The sequence below is a fragment of the Mytilus trossulus genome, chromosome 8, assembly GCF_036588685.1.
Source record: "Mytilus trossulus isolate FHL-02 chromosome 8, PNRI_Mtr1.1.1.hap1, whole genome shotgun sequence".
NCBI lineage: Eukaryota > Metazoa > Mollusca > Bivalvia > Mytilida > Mytilidae > Mytilus > Mytilus trossulus.
Genome location: NC_086380.1, coordinates 66,650,974 through 66,665,851, shown reverse-complemented (window position 1 = coordinate 66,665,851; position 14,878 = coordinate 66,650,974). Strand labels below are relative to the sequence as shown.

Below are 14,878 nucleotides of genomic sequence, written 5' to 3'. Positions count from 1 at the left end.
GGCTTCTATAATCACCAAGGGGAACCGCCCACTTCTAAAGTAAACGTGGAAATGCCATCGAAGTTTGTAAAAACTTGGCATTTATTTCCAACATAATGCTATAATATCAATAAAAATACATAAATGGAATATCTTCAAAAGTAATTCGACAATAAAAAATTATAGATAAGTCTAGAAAAGGCAAATCTACTTGTTGAACTAAATAAATGGAACAGCCAAAACAAAACATGTGATTCTGAAGTTTGTGTATGACGTCAAAATGCTAAAATATCATTGGACAAGGATGACAGATGCCAATCAAAATCCACGTGGTGTTGTAATATTTTGCACGGCAGCAAGTGTTTTGGTACCGCCGCCCGCCATGTTCTTTTAATATTTGTAAAAATTCAATCAAATATTTGAGGACACATAGTGTGTCCTCATGGATATATGAGTATTTCGGATGATAAACAATTAATGACATCTATAGAAGAGGGCTTCGGTTCTGGCGATGAGTTTGGAAACTTTGTTGGAAGCTGCGGAATATCTAGAATGGCGTAACAAGCCAAAAACACGTGGTAAGCAAAGCACATGGCTGCAGAAATTGCCTTATATGAACACGAAAACTACATTTTGTCGTTTGAACTTACAATTTTATTAAAGTATGTACAATATTCAGTCATGCAATAGATAATCTACGCTTCAATTTTTGTGTTATAAGGAAGATATCCATCTTGAATTTTTGACGGTTCCTGGTCGCTACCTAATTTGCATATATTTATGAGCATGATCACTCGACGCTTGGATTTTTTTTTATTTATTGAAGGTGATAGTACATCAGAGGACCCACACGGATATTCATCACGAGTTGGGAATGATTCTGACGACTCTCCTGAATCCAGCAACTCTGGAAAGTATGCAGATGGAGATGAAAGAGAAAAAAGGCGAGCCGGAGGGTCTGTTCACGTGACATATTTTGACATGTGTATTTGCACACTAATAATATTGTCGATCTGATCGACCTTGAACACACGTGCTATGTGCCGCGTGTCATTGTTTACAAACAAAATAATAGACGATTATTTAGTGCATTAAATCTTTTGTATATCGTCGTGTCATATGTTTTCGTATGTCATATGTTTTCGTATCAACCACATCTCGTCGGTTTCGACTGCATACGCGTACATTGTGGCATGTTTTTCTGTTTCTATATTTAGAACAACAACACCACTACAACTTGATATATTTAAAACATATTCAATGTCGCTTTTTAAAGACGTTAGAACAAATTAAATAAAACTGACCTATTTAGCCATTTTTATTTAATGTCAAAAATACGCATCACTAGAATAGTTGTGGAAAAAAATTCTGAAGGGTTAAAATAAAGTCCAGATATGTTTTTTGCAAGTCAGACACGGGATCTTCAAGACATATGACTGTCATGTGTTTTTTGGCCGTTTTAATTACAAACCATCGAGTTAAAATTAGCAGGGTTCTTATATAAAATGGTTGTTCAAAATCTAACTATTCAATATTTCATTGACAATTTTGTTTTATACATCCTTGATACATGAAGATGAAAACAGTCTTAACTTTTTACATTTAATCATAAATTTTGAAAACTGCATTTTATTTTAGAAAAAATAATGTATTTTGTACAAACCAGGTGCCAATCTGAAATTAATCAAAATCTAAAAATTTCATCACACGAAACACCAAACTTACACTATTTACTAGTAATTTTCAGTACTGAAAAGTATATAATAACTTTTTTTATGATTCAAGCGATCACCAGAACCACGACTTTAGAAAAAAATTATTTCCGGATTTTGTAGTCATTTCCTCTCCGTGTACTGATCCAATTTTTATTTCATACGAAAACATATGACGCCGTTTTTTTGACATACAAAAATCGCAAAATAATCGGAAACAGTAAAAAATCGTAGAAATCATTGACAAAAAAACTAGATACCTAAAATCAATCTACAGGACATGCTTTTTAAATTTGAGTAAACACTTAAATAAAAACTCAACAGTAAAAACCGTAAGCAGTGAAAATTGTTATTAGTACGAAAACACATTACACGATGATAATAATAATAAATGATACATGAGAGAACTTTTACAAATTCTTCTCTAAACTAGATGTCCAATCCTTGAACCTTTTTGAAAATAAAAAAAAAAAATTTCTTCCAACAATTTGAAGAAGAAAACACTTATCATGCTTATCATCTAAGAACAATTTTTGTTTTTGTTCTTGAACTTTTTTTTTTATCAACACCTTTTAAACTAAATTTAATTAAAAAAAATCAATAATGAACAAATATTGTAAAAAAAAACCAGTAAAAATGGCTCAGTTCATTTGTATTTAATGGCTTCATGGTTTCTAAAAATGTAACGGTATCCTTTGCATGATTTATACAATTTTTGAAAATCTTCTTCCATCAACATGATCAATACGGTACCGTACTTGAAAACAATTTCAGCAACTGAATAAAAAGAACTTAGTTCTAGATTTTAAAACAATTTCGAAAGCTATTATTTGTTACTTTCTGTCTGTTTTTTTGTATATTATTGTATAGTTATGTCCTTCTGTCCCATGTATTTTTGGTTTAACTTTTCTTAGCAACTTTTTCTTGAGAATTTCATTAGATTAATGCATATTGTATGTGAGCATGCTTAATACTGTTTGACATCATAACTCTCCAATTCATTGATTAAAGAACATTTTATATATATTCTTCACACAAAATTGCCATGTGTAAAATTTAGTCACATTTTTCTTTAGAACTGTAAATCAAGGCTTTCTAAAATTTAAAATGAACCTTCCTGTGAGCATACAAGACCATGTAAATTCTGTTTGTTTTTATCCATTATGAAAATCATAAATTATTTAGAATGTAATACAAATGATACATCCCTGTACATGATATACATAATATACAATGTATGACGTAATTAGTAGAATGCACATAAAAGCATTGGCAAATGAAAAACACATTCATTTGACATTATAAGATCAAGTTCAACCTGGTTTCTTATAATTAGCACTCCAAACTAACTCCTGTTGCATATATATTTTAACTTATTATTTTATTATTTTAGGGCTGGAACAAGAGAAGTTCACAACAAATTGGAGAAAAACAGGTAACCTTGTAAGGCCAAATAAAAATATATGTGTGGTTCCAGTAACCCGACCGACCCTAGAATTTTTTTCTTCATTTCTGAATAATAAATTTCAAACATTCAAATTTTGAGGATTATTTAAAATAATGTAAAATTTGTAGATTTCTGTCATCTGAATTTCCATCAGAAGTATCTGTTATTGATAAAATGCAAGAATTCATAACAATTTGTTGTCAAAATGCAACAAAATTAATGAAAAACGTAAATGACTGTCTTTATTTTGCAATCAAACACTTTTAAAATGTCTGACTTCTGGTATTGACATGTGTAATACCAGAAACAATTTCAGTAAACACACGATTTTTTTCCGGATTTTGACAATCCGAAATAAAAAAAATAAAAAAAAGTTTGCCTACCTATCAACCCTTTTTTCAAAAGTATGTGACTGGAACCACACATATTTTTATTTGACCTAATGCTATATACATGTAAACACATAATTATCAGAGTTCATCATGTTCATGGATATTGTTGAATTGTTTTGCTCCAATTTCTTGACCAAATGCTGTTTTAAATATTAAAATTCGAAGGTTGATGTCAGAATCTCTTCTTGGTTTATGACTGCTAATACAGCTATATTCTTAGTATTATTTTGACACTGATCTTCATATTCTACCTACATGATCTGTGTAACTTCTGTAAAATAATTTGGGCCATGATGCACGATTTAAAATATTTTGGTTGCTCAAACCCTTCTCAAAAGGTTGAGACAGCAGGTACAGGTAGGTAGGAAGGCATTTTTATGCCCGCTCCAAGCTGAGGGGACATAACATGTTTCTGTTCTCTAACTGCTAATTTTAGTTAAACAAGTAAATTTTACAAATTTTGTACACAATGCTAATTACCACAAAACACCAATAAAGTTTTGAATTTTGGTGACATCACTTTTACTGTTCTAGACTATGCACCCATTTACAAATGGAAAACTTCTGAAATTTTGTTTTCTTTCTCTTACTTTTGTTTGCCTCAATGCTTAAGTACAATGTATATGGGCTATCTGTCTATGACACTAAAATCGAAACATGCACAGAAAAAACACAAAAAGTAAAAGAACAGAATTGGATGCATACCTGTCAACATGTGACCGTGAAAATGCAGGTAATGACCTGCATTGAAGAATGAAATCTCAGGTCATAACGCGTACACATTTTTTCGAGCTGAATTTCAGTATTTAGGGTACATTTTTCTTTAAAATTTAAATCAAAGTTCAAAAGAAATCCAGATGAAAACGGGTCATTTTCAGAATTTCCAATTATTCAATGACTGGCGGGTGTCTCTGGCAATCCCTCAGAATTGTAAAAATCTCGGGTCACACCCGCAGAATACAGGTCTGTTGACAGGTATGTGGATGGAGAGTTGGCACTCTTTCCCACATCTTCTTATATAAATTATATCGATCTAGAAACAATTTAATCTGTTATATTTGCTATTACATGTATTACTCTTATTTGCTGATGAACAATAGGTGGAGAAGCAGCAACAATAGTTCTAAAAGAAAAATATCTCAGATGAGACAACCGTGCAGTTTATACTTAAAGCCATACTTGCAATTAAACATGTACATGTACAGACTTCATTATTTCTGTTGTATGTGACCAACACTTTAACAATTATAAACAAAAAGTATTTTATGAATTTAAAATAATTACTGGTTTAGAAAACAATGTTTGATAAATTATACTTTTACAGGAGAGCTCACTTAAAAGAATGCTTTGATTACTTAAAGAAGCAGATTCCAACGTTAGAAGACAAGCGAACATCCAATCTTGGTATTTTGAGAGGCTCCCTTCGTTATATCCAGGTATAAACGTCAGAAATTCAGACAAACATATTTTCTCTCTCTCATAACTTTATAGTGTAGAAAAAGTTATGTCTAAGTGCGACTTTGATTTTTGATCAGATAGATTTAATAAATTTTATTTGCATGTAAAAACGGGATATACATATTGTGGTGTTATTCTCTTACTTTGTTATTTGCAGAGCTATTTTATTTGCTTATGATTATTTAATGCCATTGAAATGTTCCATTCATTTATTCTTGCAACAATTTCAATATGCTTAATGAAGTCTCTTTGTCTTGTTAGTGCAGCTGTTCATTTGGTAATAGACGTATTTACACGTCACTGGTATGAAAATTTGGCCGCCATTACGTAATCACACAGATTCCCGTAAACTTTGACACCATAATTCAAAACATTTGACATCACAATTAAAAAGCGATAGTTGTATGACGTCAAAAGGTGATTCTTAGTAAATCTAAGGTCATTCGGTGTCAAAATACAGCTAATACTAAAAATGTAAATACGTTTATTGTAATAAAAGAGGTTAATCTTTGTGTTTTAGGCTTTGAGGAGGAAAGAGAAGGAATATGAATTTGAAATGCAGCGACTGGCAAAAGAAAAGATATTTCTACAGGAAAGATTGGCTTCGTTAAAAGGAGAATTGTCACGTCTGAACATAGAAGTTGACCTTGACCATTGGAAAGTAGATGCAGAGGAGCAAGACTCTAATTCTACTTCCACTGCTACAGGTGAGACAGTTTGATTAAATCCGGTTCAAATATCATGTGACACACAAGTTCCAAACTTTGGACAGATGAATTCATCTGGTAAAATGTATGATTGAATAAAAAAAACCATGTAATTGGATGATAACCATATTAAATTATTATTCAGTGAATAATCAGAGAAACTTAATTGTTAGACATTTTGGTAATTGTAATGTCAGGATAGTCTTTAAGATTTAATTTTCTTCTTTTTATATCATTCATTTCAACACCTTCATCAGGGAAAAAAAGGAAAAATAAAGGATCTAATCTGAAATTCATCATAGACAACAATGATGTGTCACAAACAATCAGAAAGACATTTAAATGTCATTTTACATTTACAGTCAAATATGTAGCTGCACACTAAACTATTCAGAATTTACCAACAACATATTTATTAAAATAACAATTCATAAACATATTGACAACATTAGAACTGTGCATTTTCCCTTTTCAATGGGCTTAACTGCATTAAAATCCTTCTCACCTGGCAAGTGTCAATGCAGTTAGTATATTGAATTTGTTATCTTTATACAAATGAATAATGTTTGCAATGTTTATTCAGAACAAGGCAGTCCAATATGTAGTGAGGAAGACAATGAGGAACTCCCTGGAAGGGGCCCCTACAAACTTTATACAAGTAAGTATTGTAATGATAAAATATAATTAGATTTATTCTTTTTAAAAATGAAAAAAGAGTTTGATCGCCAATGAGACAACTCTCTACCAGAGAACAAAATAACAGAGAAGCAAGAGGCTATGTCTTACTGTATGGCCTTCAACAATGAGCAAAACCCCTACTGCATAGGTATGAAATGGAAAGATGTGAGGAATATCTTAGTCATTTAAAGTAGACCAAAATTCAATTACTGTGGATACCTAGAACAAAATATTGTGTTTTTCTGGATGCTGAATTTTGTGATTTTGAATTCTGCATTAAACCCTTGAGAATATTTGCACTAAGTTGAATACATAAATTCCAGTTTAAATTTTACGATCTTAATCCAGAAAAATTAATATCCAGCAAACAAAAACAAATTCACAGTATTCAACAAAAACTGTTCAATAATAGACATCTAGTTTACCTACATATTGTACAATACTTTAAAGATACCTAGCTATACCTTGTGATGTCACGCAGGTTGATACTTTTTTTCTGCTATTTGTGTCACCCACTTATCATGGCTTTCTTTATTTTAGCAGGTCAATTGAAACGATCGCCAACCAAAGGAACAATTCATTTAACCCAGCCAGCATCAACATCTATTTCCAGTGATGTTGTCAGGGTGACCAACACAATAGTCCCAGCTCATCCCAAAGTGGCGCCACCATCCTTTGTCAACTGTAACAAAGCATCGACAACAATCAGCCCCAATCCTTATATACCGTTGAGCCATTTTCCAGCTCGTACACCAGTGACACAATTATTGGCCCACACACTGAACCAAAGACAGATGCTTCAGAGACAACAGAAAGCACAATTAGGTAATAGTAATATGTTCTTTGGATTGATTTATTTTCTTGAATTGTGGACACATTTTATTTTTGTGAATATTTAGTTTTGATGAGTTTCAAAATCTGCATACAAGCTTAAAGAAAAATTGTACTTTCAGTGTTTGAACATTTAAATTCCTGGTTCACCATTACACTTACAAAATCCACTCTATTCGATATTGGATTAATAATAAATTCTCAGTATTGTTTGAAAATATTGTAGTGTGTGATGCTGAAAAGTTATATTTTGAGTAGAACTTTGCAAAGTAGCTATGTGTCTAAAACTTTGTGACAATCGAACAATTTGGATGAGAAAGATCTTCAAAATTTATTCATTCAGTATTTAGTAAGAAATTTTATTTATTTTTAAAATAAGAAAACATGTTGTTTCAAGTTCAATAGGAACAAACTTAAAACAAATAGTCTAAAGTGTCTAAATCAACTCCCATTGGTCGTTGTCACAAAATTTGTCCTTTGATGTTTGATTAGGATTATGTCCCTTTGATGTTTGATTAGGATTATGTCCCTTTGATGTTTGATTAGGATTATGTCCCTTTGATGTTTGATTAGGATTATGTCAGAATGTGCTATTCTAATGATATATTTAACCTTACCTCAACCACCGCCACAATTAAAAAGTACATATGACATTTAGGAAAGGCACTTAAAAAATCTTAATTATAGATTGTCAATACATTTTCAAAGTACTATGTTTGTTTTTATGAAACGACCATCAGTTTAATAGTTGAAGTATATTCATTATATTTTGGTTTTCAGCAACTTCTGTGACTTCAAGCATCACCAGACCCGTGACAAATGCCAGACCGACATTCACTTTTACCCCTCTGAATACACATATGTCCAATCCGAATGCACAATTACAGGCAATCAGTAAAATGGCTAACGCTGGCCTGTCGTTACCCATGACAACATTCCAGGTACAGCCTGTAGGCAAAGGATTACCAAACACACAACATCTCTTAGTGACACCCAATCCAGCTGTAACCAGTATGCACCAGTCCCATGCGGTGGTAACTAGTTTTACACCAACTATTCAAACTAATCCGGTGACTTATTCAACAGGAGTGGCAACACCTATGAGAACAACTGTTGTACCGACAGCCGCTGTTACAAGTGTACAGGCCAATCAGCATGCTAAAAATGTAACACAAATGGCTAACGTGAGACCAATGTTTGCGCCTCACCTAATGGCAGGACATATACCGTTAAATGCATTATTGGCACAGACAATTCCACGGACATCATTACCATCGGGTTATTCAACCGTTAGTTCCCCATCTCCCGTATTTACTTCAACACCCAATCAAGGCTCTTCATCTCTCCAGCTTATGTCTCTGGCTCAGATGACACCTGGTACCCAGCTACTGTCTCCCATGTCCCCAGCTCTACAGCTGGGAGCAGCAGGACTGACACAGGCCCAGTTGAGTCAGATGTTGCTGAAACAGATTCCAATCTTTACGCCTGGGTTGTTACAAGCTGGACAAGTTCAATCAATGATACCATCAGTTGTTAAACCGCTTGTTGTTGTTTCAGTACCAAATGTTGTTACAACAACAAATATAAATACTACAACGGCAATTACAAAACCTTCATCTGGTTCATAGCACTCATAGTTTATGTTAGTGTTTTAAATTTTGTTTCTTTTGACTTAAACCGTTCCTTACCCATAATTGATAAAAAAATTACTTTCTTCACTGACAAATTGTTATTATTTAATATTTGGTATGGTACACAGTGCAGTATAATAGTGTAGTATTTCATATTCATTTGAGATCAACCAATATTAAATTATTTTGCTTCACAGTGACTGATATTTAAATGGTATTAAAAATGGAAAATTAATATGTTTTTGATACAGATACTTGTAAAGAATGTCTAAAAATTGAAATAATAGAGTATCAGTAATAATTTTGGCATTGGCCCTAAAATTTCCATAAAAGTTAAATTTGAAAATATCTTTATATATTTTTTTCTATAGCTATATATTAGTAGAAATAAGAAATTAGTTTGTTTTATATTATTAAACTTAGATTGAATAGAAATCCATACATTATTGTTGTAAAGCCAAGCATGAAAATGTTAATTTTGTATGTACATTGGTGTATGCTGTTAATTATACGTGTACACAAAATGTACTTTTGGAAATTATCAGACCATTATTTATGTTTCACCCAACTTGATGTGCCTTTCTATCTATTGTATTTGTTTAATTTCTTAATTTGCAATTAGAAAAGTTTTTATCATTATTCATTATTGACCGTCCTGCTTGTTGCAAGATTTTCCAAATTGTTTAGAATTTTCCATAAGTAATTTGCTTTGAACATTTCAATGATATAAGTCTTGAACATTTGAAGTTTGACATTCTAACTAGTTATAGATAGTTTCTTCCGATTCAGGTTTTCTAAGTGAAATGTTCATGCATCATTGTAGAATTCTTGTCATATGTTATTATATTAATTGTTTGTGATAAAATGAATGCCAGAACAAAAATTACGATATTTTGTTTTCATCAATAATTTATAATTGCATTTTTAAACTTTTGTAAAAGATCATGTTGTGTATGTAAGTGCTTATTTTAACAGAGTTATCTATCTGACAGAGCATACATATGTGTATGTGTGTGTGTGTGCATGTACATATATATTGATTGAATGATACTCAGAGTAATTATTGTGTGATATAGTTATCTCCCATTATGATAGAATGATACCAGTGTAATTTTATTATTGTGTGATAGAGTTATCTCCCATATTGATAGGAATTCTTGTGTGATGGAGTAATCTCCCATATTAATAGAATTTAAAGAGTGTAATTATTGTGTGATAGAGTTATCTCCCATTCTGAGAATTATATGAGTGTAATTATTGTGTGATAGAGTTATCTCCCATACTGAGAATTATACAAGTGTAATTATTGTGTGATAGAGTTATCTCCCATACTGAGAATTATATGAGTGTAATCATTGTGTGATAGAGTTATCTTCCATACTGAGAATTATAGGAGTGTAATTATTGTGTGATAGAGTTATCTCCCATACTGAGAATTATACCAGTGTAATTATTGTGTGATAGAGTTATCTCCCGTACTGAGAATTATACGAGTGTAATTATTGTGTGATAGAGTTATCTCCCATATTGATAGAATTATACAAGTGTACATGGTGTAATTATTATGTGATAGAGTTATCCCCCATATTGATAGAATTATACAAGTGTATTATTTGTGTGATAATTACCACAATTGATAATACATTATTGAACGATAACAGTAATTATTATGGGATAGAATTATCTCCCACTATATATTTTAATGGGAAATTGTAGAACCTTTGTTTTATTTCATCGCTATTATTTCCAAACAAAACTGGCATAGTATAATCTAGTCAAATCTATTTGTCAGTTATATCAGTTCTCTTTAAGCATCTTTAAATATTTAAAATATGACTTCTATTAACAGTTAATTTCTAGCATTTTTCATTTTCATCAATTACTAATGGTTTCTTTGTTTGAAAAGAAGTTTCAGTATAAACAGTAGACTTTTTTGAGTTCGTATTGATTGCAAACACTGTTATGATTCAAAAATTATATGTAAAAAAGATACAATGGATTTAGGGAAGACATATCAAAAGATGAATGTAGGATAAAAAAAACTTTTATTAAATAGATTTGTGTGGAGGATTAAAGTTACTGCAATTTTTGTTTATCTAAAATCAATCTTACATATATCCATATTAGTGAATCAATTTTTCTCGAATTAAGTTAGTAAAGGGGGGGGGGGGGGTTAAGTGAAAAAAACTATGTGAATTAAGTTTTTTATCCACATTGAACTTTTTATGTTGCCCTTAATAAAAAAAAAAAAAAAATTGAAGAAATTATGTAGTAAATTTGAAGACGTTTTGTTTGAATTGTAGACTGTATATTATGTTGGCACTGCCATCTTTGTGCTACATTTTTGTGAAAACTTACATTTTATTTGTCATCTGAGTTCATTATTTAAATGTTGTGAAAGCCATCACTATTATGTGCCATAAACAAATGTTCAACCATGTTCAGTGTGATTCATTTACATATTTTGAAATTTTAACCTGTTAGATATTATCCAGGTTATGAAAAGTTGTAAGATGGTGTATAATATGAAGCAATATTTTGTCTATTTCTATATATATATACTGTAAGAGGTTGTTTGCATTGCCAGAATTCTATTACTGTGGATTCATTTATTTTCGTGGGTACCAATTTTTCGTGGATTGAGGAAAACTTACATGTTCGTGGATATTTGATTTCGTGGTTTTGACGAAGTCTGCATACAAGCCTATTTAAAAGTTGTCATTCGTTGAACATTTAATTTCGTGGTTCAACTGTTCCCACGAAATCCACGAAAATTGGTATCCAACGAATAATAATGAATCCACAGTATATAGTGATGACAATGTGCATGTTTTGCATTGGTATACATTACCGAAATTTCTTTCTGAAAATAAACAGCTTCTGAGATAAATCTGGTATGAAGAAATTTTGGCAAAGTTTTGTTCCATATTAAAATATAAACTGTGAACCAATTGTGGCATTGGGATGTTTCAAGTGAAAATTTGAACTTATTTACCAGTTGTATACAAAGGTGGCAAATATCAAAACATTAAGAGTACATTTTCACAAGAAAAGTTCAAGCGGACAATATTGCAAAAAAGGCAAAATGGAAAACATTTGATTCATCCACCTTTTTTTTTTTTACTTGTATACAGTCTAGAGAGGATATTTGGTATCCTTTGACTGATATTTAATATAGTAAATTCGACAGTTGAAAGAAATGTTATCAAAGATTGCAATGTCATAATGTAATAAAAACAGTATACAGTCATATACTGGTAACTTTTATTATAATCATGAAAAAACTTATCATAAATACAGTAATTTCAACATCCTCTTAGGCATGGTAAATAAATATATATTTAATAATTTTAGAAGTCCACTGATATGAGTAGTGACAGAAAACATTTTCATTACTCGTACAGTATTTTGAAATTTTACAGACAAAAAACATTTAAAAATAAGCACATCTACAAATGTTTTTGTATAAACACTTCAATGGGATTCAATGTCATTTTAATCCACATGTATCATTGTAACATAAGTTTAATAAATCCTATGAATTCTTAACCGCTAAATCACATATTTTCTTGTTTTCATAATATACAAGCGGTTGAACTATTCATTTGACGCTTACAGAATAGAAATAATGGACAGAATAAAGGGCAAGAGAAATAATGATCAGAAAAAGACAAAATATGAATAGAAAAACAGGCAATACTAAGAAGAATTGAGAATAATGGAAAATATAGATAAAGGATAGAGAAAAAAGTTGGCTTCTAAGACATTTCATAGCACTAATAGTTAAAAAGAATTGTTTTAAAACTAGAGCTTTTCTAAAAATAGCAGGTTCATTTAATGTTTGGTCAGTTTACTTGCAAAATGATCAAAGAAGCTTACTCAATGAAGCAGTTTGCATTGACACATAAAACTGAAATATTTCAAGTATGATTTTTTTTCCCAAATACTTAAATTTCATTGGATAAAGGATTTAATTCATGCTTCATATAATTTTAGCAATGATCAAACCTAGTAACACACTAGCCATCCTTTTGTTTAACATACACTATTAGAATAGCTGTATTAAATTCAATGCATTTCCTTATATTAGGTTTAATGGCAGTTTTCAGTTGTATTGTGGATTCATTCATTTTCGTGCTTACCAATTTTTGTGGATTGAGAAAAACTTGCATGTTCTTGGATATTTAAATTAGTGGTTTTGGCAAAGTCTGTATACATTCCTTTAGAAAAATTTTAATTCTTTGTAAATTTAAATTCATGGTACCCCTGTACCCACAAAATCTATGAAAATTAGTATCCAACAAATATTAATGAATCCACAGTATTTGCCTTCAATGGGATGAACCATCAATATATAAATTGGCGCATGAGAAGGCACTTTCAATATTGTATGTATGAGTGAAGTGTTAAACTAGGGAATAATAATAGTCTGCTCTTTAATATTAAGAATGCCATGCATTGTTTAAAAAGAACAGTCCTTAAAGGTATCCCAGAGTACAAATGAAACCATATTTGTAGATGCATTGTGGGTAGTTAGTTATCCTGCATACCTGTGATTTTTAAACCTTGATATTAATTATATAATCTCATTCGAATCAAACCATTAAAAGTGCTTTTTGTCATGGTACAATTTGCTCTACAAAATACTCATTTAATGAAGTTAGTTCATTTGGAATTCTTTGACATGTATTTATTTAGTAATCAAACTTAAAATTATAGTGTAATATTAAAATGTCTCCTAGTTAAACTTGACTAAAACTCTCAACTAGGAAGAAAGAATTAATTTAGATACTCTTTTAGCATACTTTGGTAATATCTTCAGAATTTTTGTAAAATTCTCTCTGAAATAAGTACATTTGTTTATATGTTTAAGAATAGAAGGTTATATTGAACTAGAATCAGATATTTAGATCATTTAAAAAAAAATGAGATGGCTTAATTAAGGTGGTACCCAACACTTTCACTAAAATTAATTTGGCTCGTTTAATTTTCATTAAATTTTGACAATGTATTTACTTTAACCCTTTAATAAAAATATCAAAATTTCAAATTTTTTTAACCAACCGTTTTGTCAGAAAAATTACACTGGTTATATAGCAGTTTGACAAACACCAATTTTGATCATTGAGAAGCTTGATATTCCCTTTACAACACAACGTAATTAAAACATTTAGACGAATTTACAGAGTTATCTCCCTGTAGTGTTAGGTACCACCTTAACCTGAGCTAAATATTGTAATACATGGACCATGGATAGTTTCCAATATTCACAATAAAGCTTTTCATATACATCTATCATCAAACCTATTCTGCTGCCAGGGCAGATAAGACGCTGTTTCAGCAAGACATATTTGAACAGACTTAAAAATATTTATTTAATAATATTTTGTGGAGCAAATTATACTATAGTTGTTGTTGTTATGATATTTTGTTGATCATTTTGTAAACATGTAAATAAAGAATATGTAGAACACATACTTTCTAGTTTATTGCAAGAATCAGACTGTTTTTATTTTTTTTATCAGGATTCTATATCTATTTCAGTAAGTTTGTTTTTTTTGGGGGGGGGATAACATCCAAACTATTTTTGGAATTTTGAATCCTCAATGCTCTTCAACTTTGTACTTGTTTGGCTTTATAAATATTTGATAGGATCGTCACTGACGAGTCTTATGTAGATGAAATGCACGTCTGGTGTACTTAATTATAATCCTGGTACCTTTGATAACTATTTGATATTTTCCTGTCTTTTTAGTTCCATACTGACGAAGTCAAAGGAGACTTTAGCTTTGCACTCTGTCTGTCTGTCCATCTGTCAGTCAGGCAGGGTTTCCACAGTTTCTACTTTGTCCTTGAAGAAATTGATTTGATTTCTTGTTATTGTTTTATCATGGCAAGTTACAGATCAAGTTCAAATTTTGCTCGGTCTGAAGATTATGTGTATGGTCATTGAACTTAAAAATTCTTTCCAATAATCAAGTTTTCCACTGGTTTCTATGTCGTGTTTGAAGATATTGATTTGATGTTGGTATATAGTTTGATT

The 14,878-nt window shown here is 30.9% G+C and overlaps 1 protein-coding gene across 3 annotated transcripts; it reads left to right on the top strand.

Annotated features, from left to right (window-relative positions):
• The first annotated feature begins 17 nt into the window (after window positions 1-17).
• Window positions 18-10,994, top strand: LOC134681289 (max-binding protein MNT-like). Of its 3 annotated transcripts, none has more exons than XM_063540855.1 (8): window positions 18-557; window positions 806-935; window positions 3,085-3,126; window positions 4,855-4,966; window positions 5,509-5,695; window positions 6,279-6,353; window positions 6,917-7,198; window positions 7,985-10,994. In XM_063540855.1, the coding sequence occupies exons 1-8, from the start codon at window positions 491-493 to the stop codon at window positions 8,830-8,832; spliced, it is 1,743 nt and encodes a 580-aa protein (XP_063396925.1). In that variant the 5' UTR covers window positions 18-490; the 3' UTR covers window positions 8,833-10,994. The 3 variants fall into 3 exon arrangements, with proteins under 3 accessions (XP_063396925.1, XP_063396926.1, XP_063396924.1); XM_063540856.1 differs by having other exon boundaries at window positions 19-557; window positions 806-923; window positions 6,914-7,198; XM_063540854.1 differs by having other exon boundaries at window positions 20-557; window positions 6,914-7,198.
• The last annotated feature ends 3,884 nt before the right edge of the window (window positions 10,995-14,878 follow it).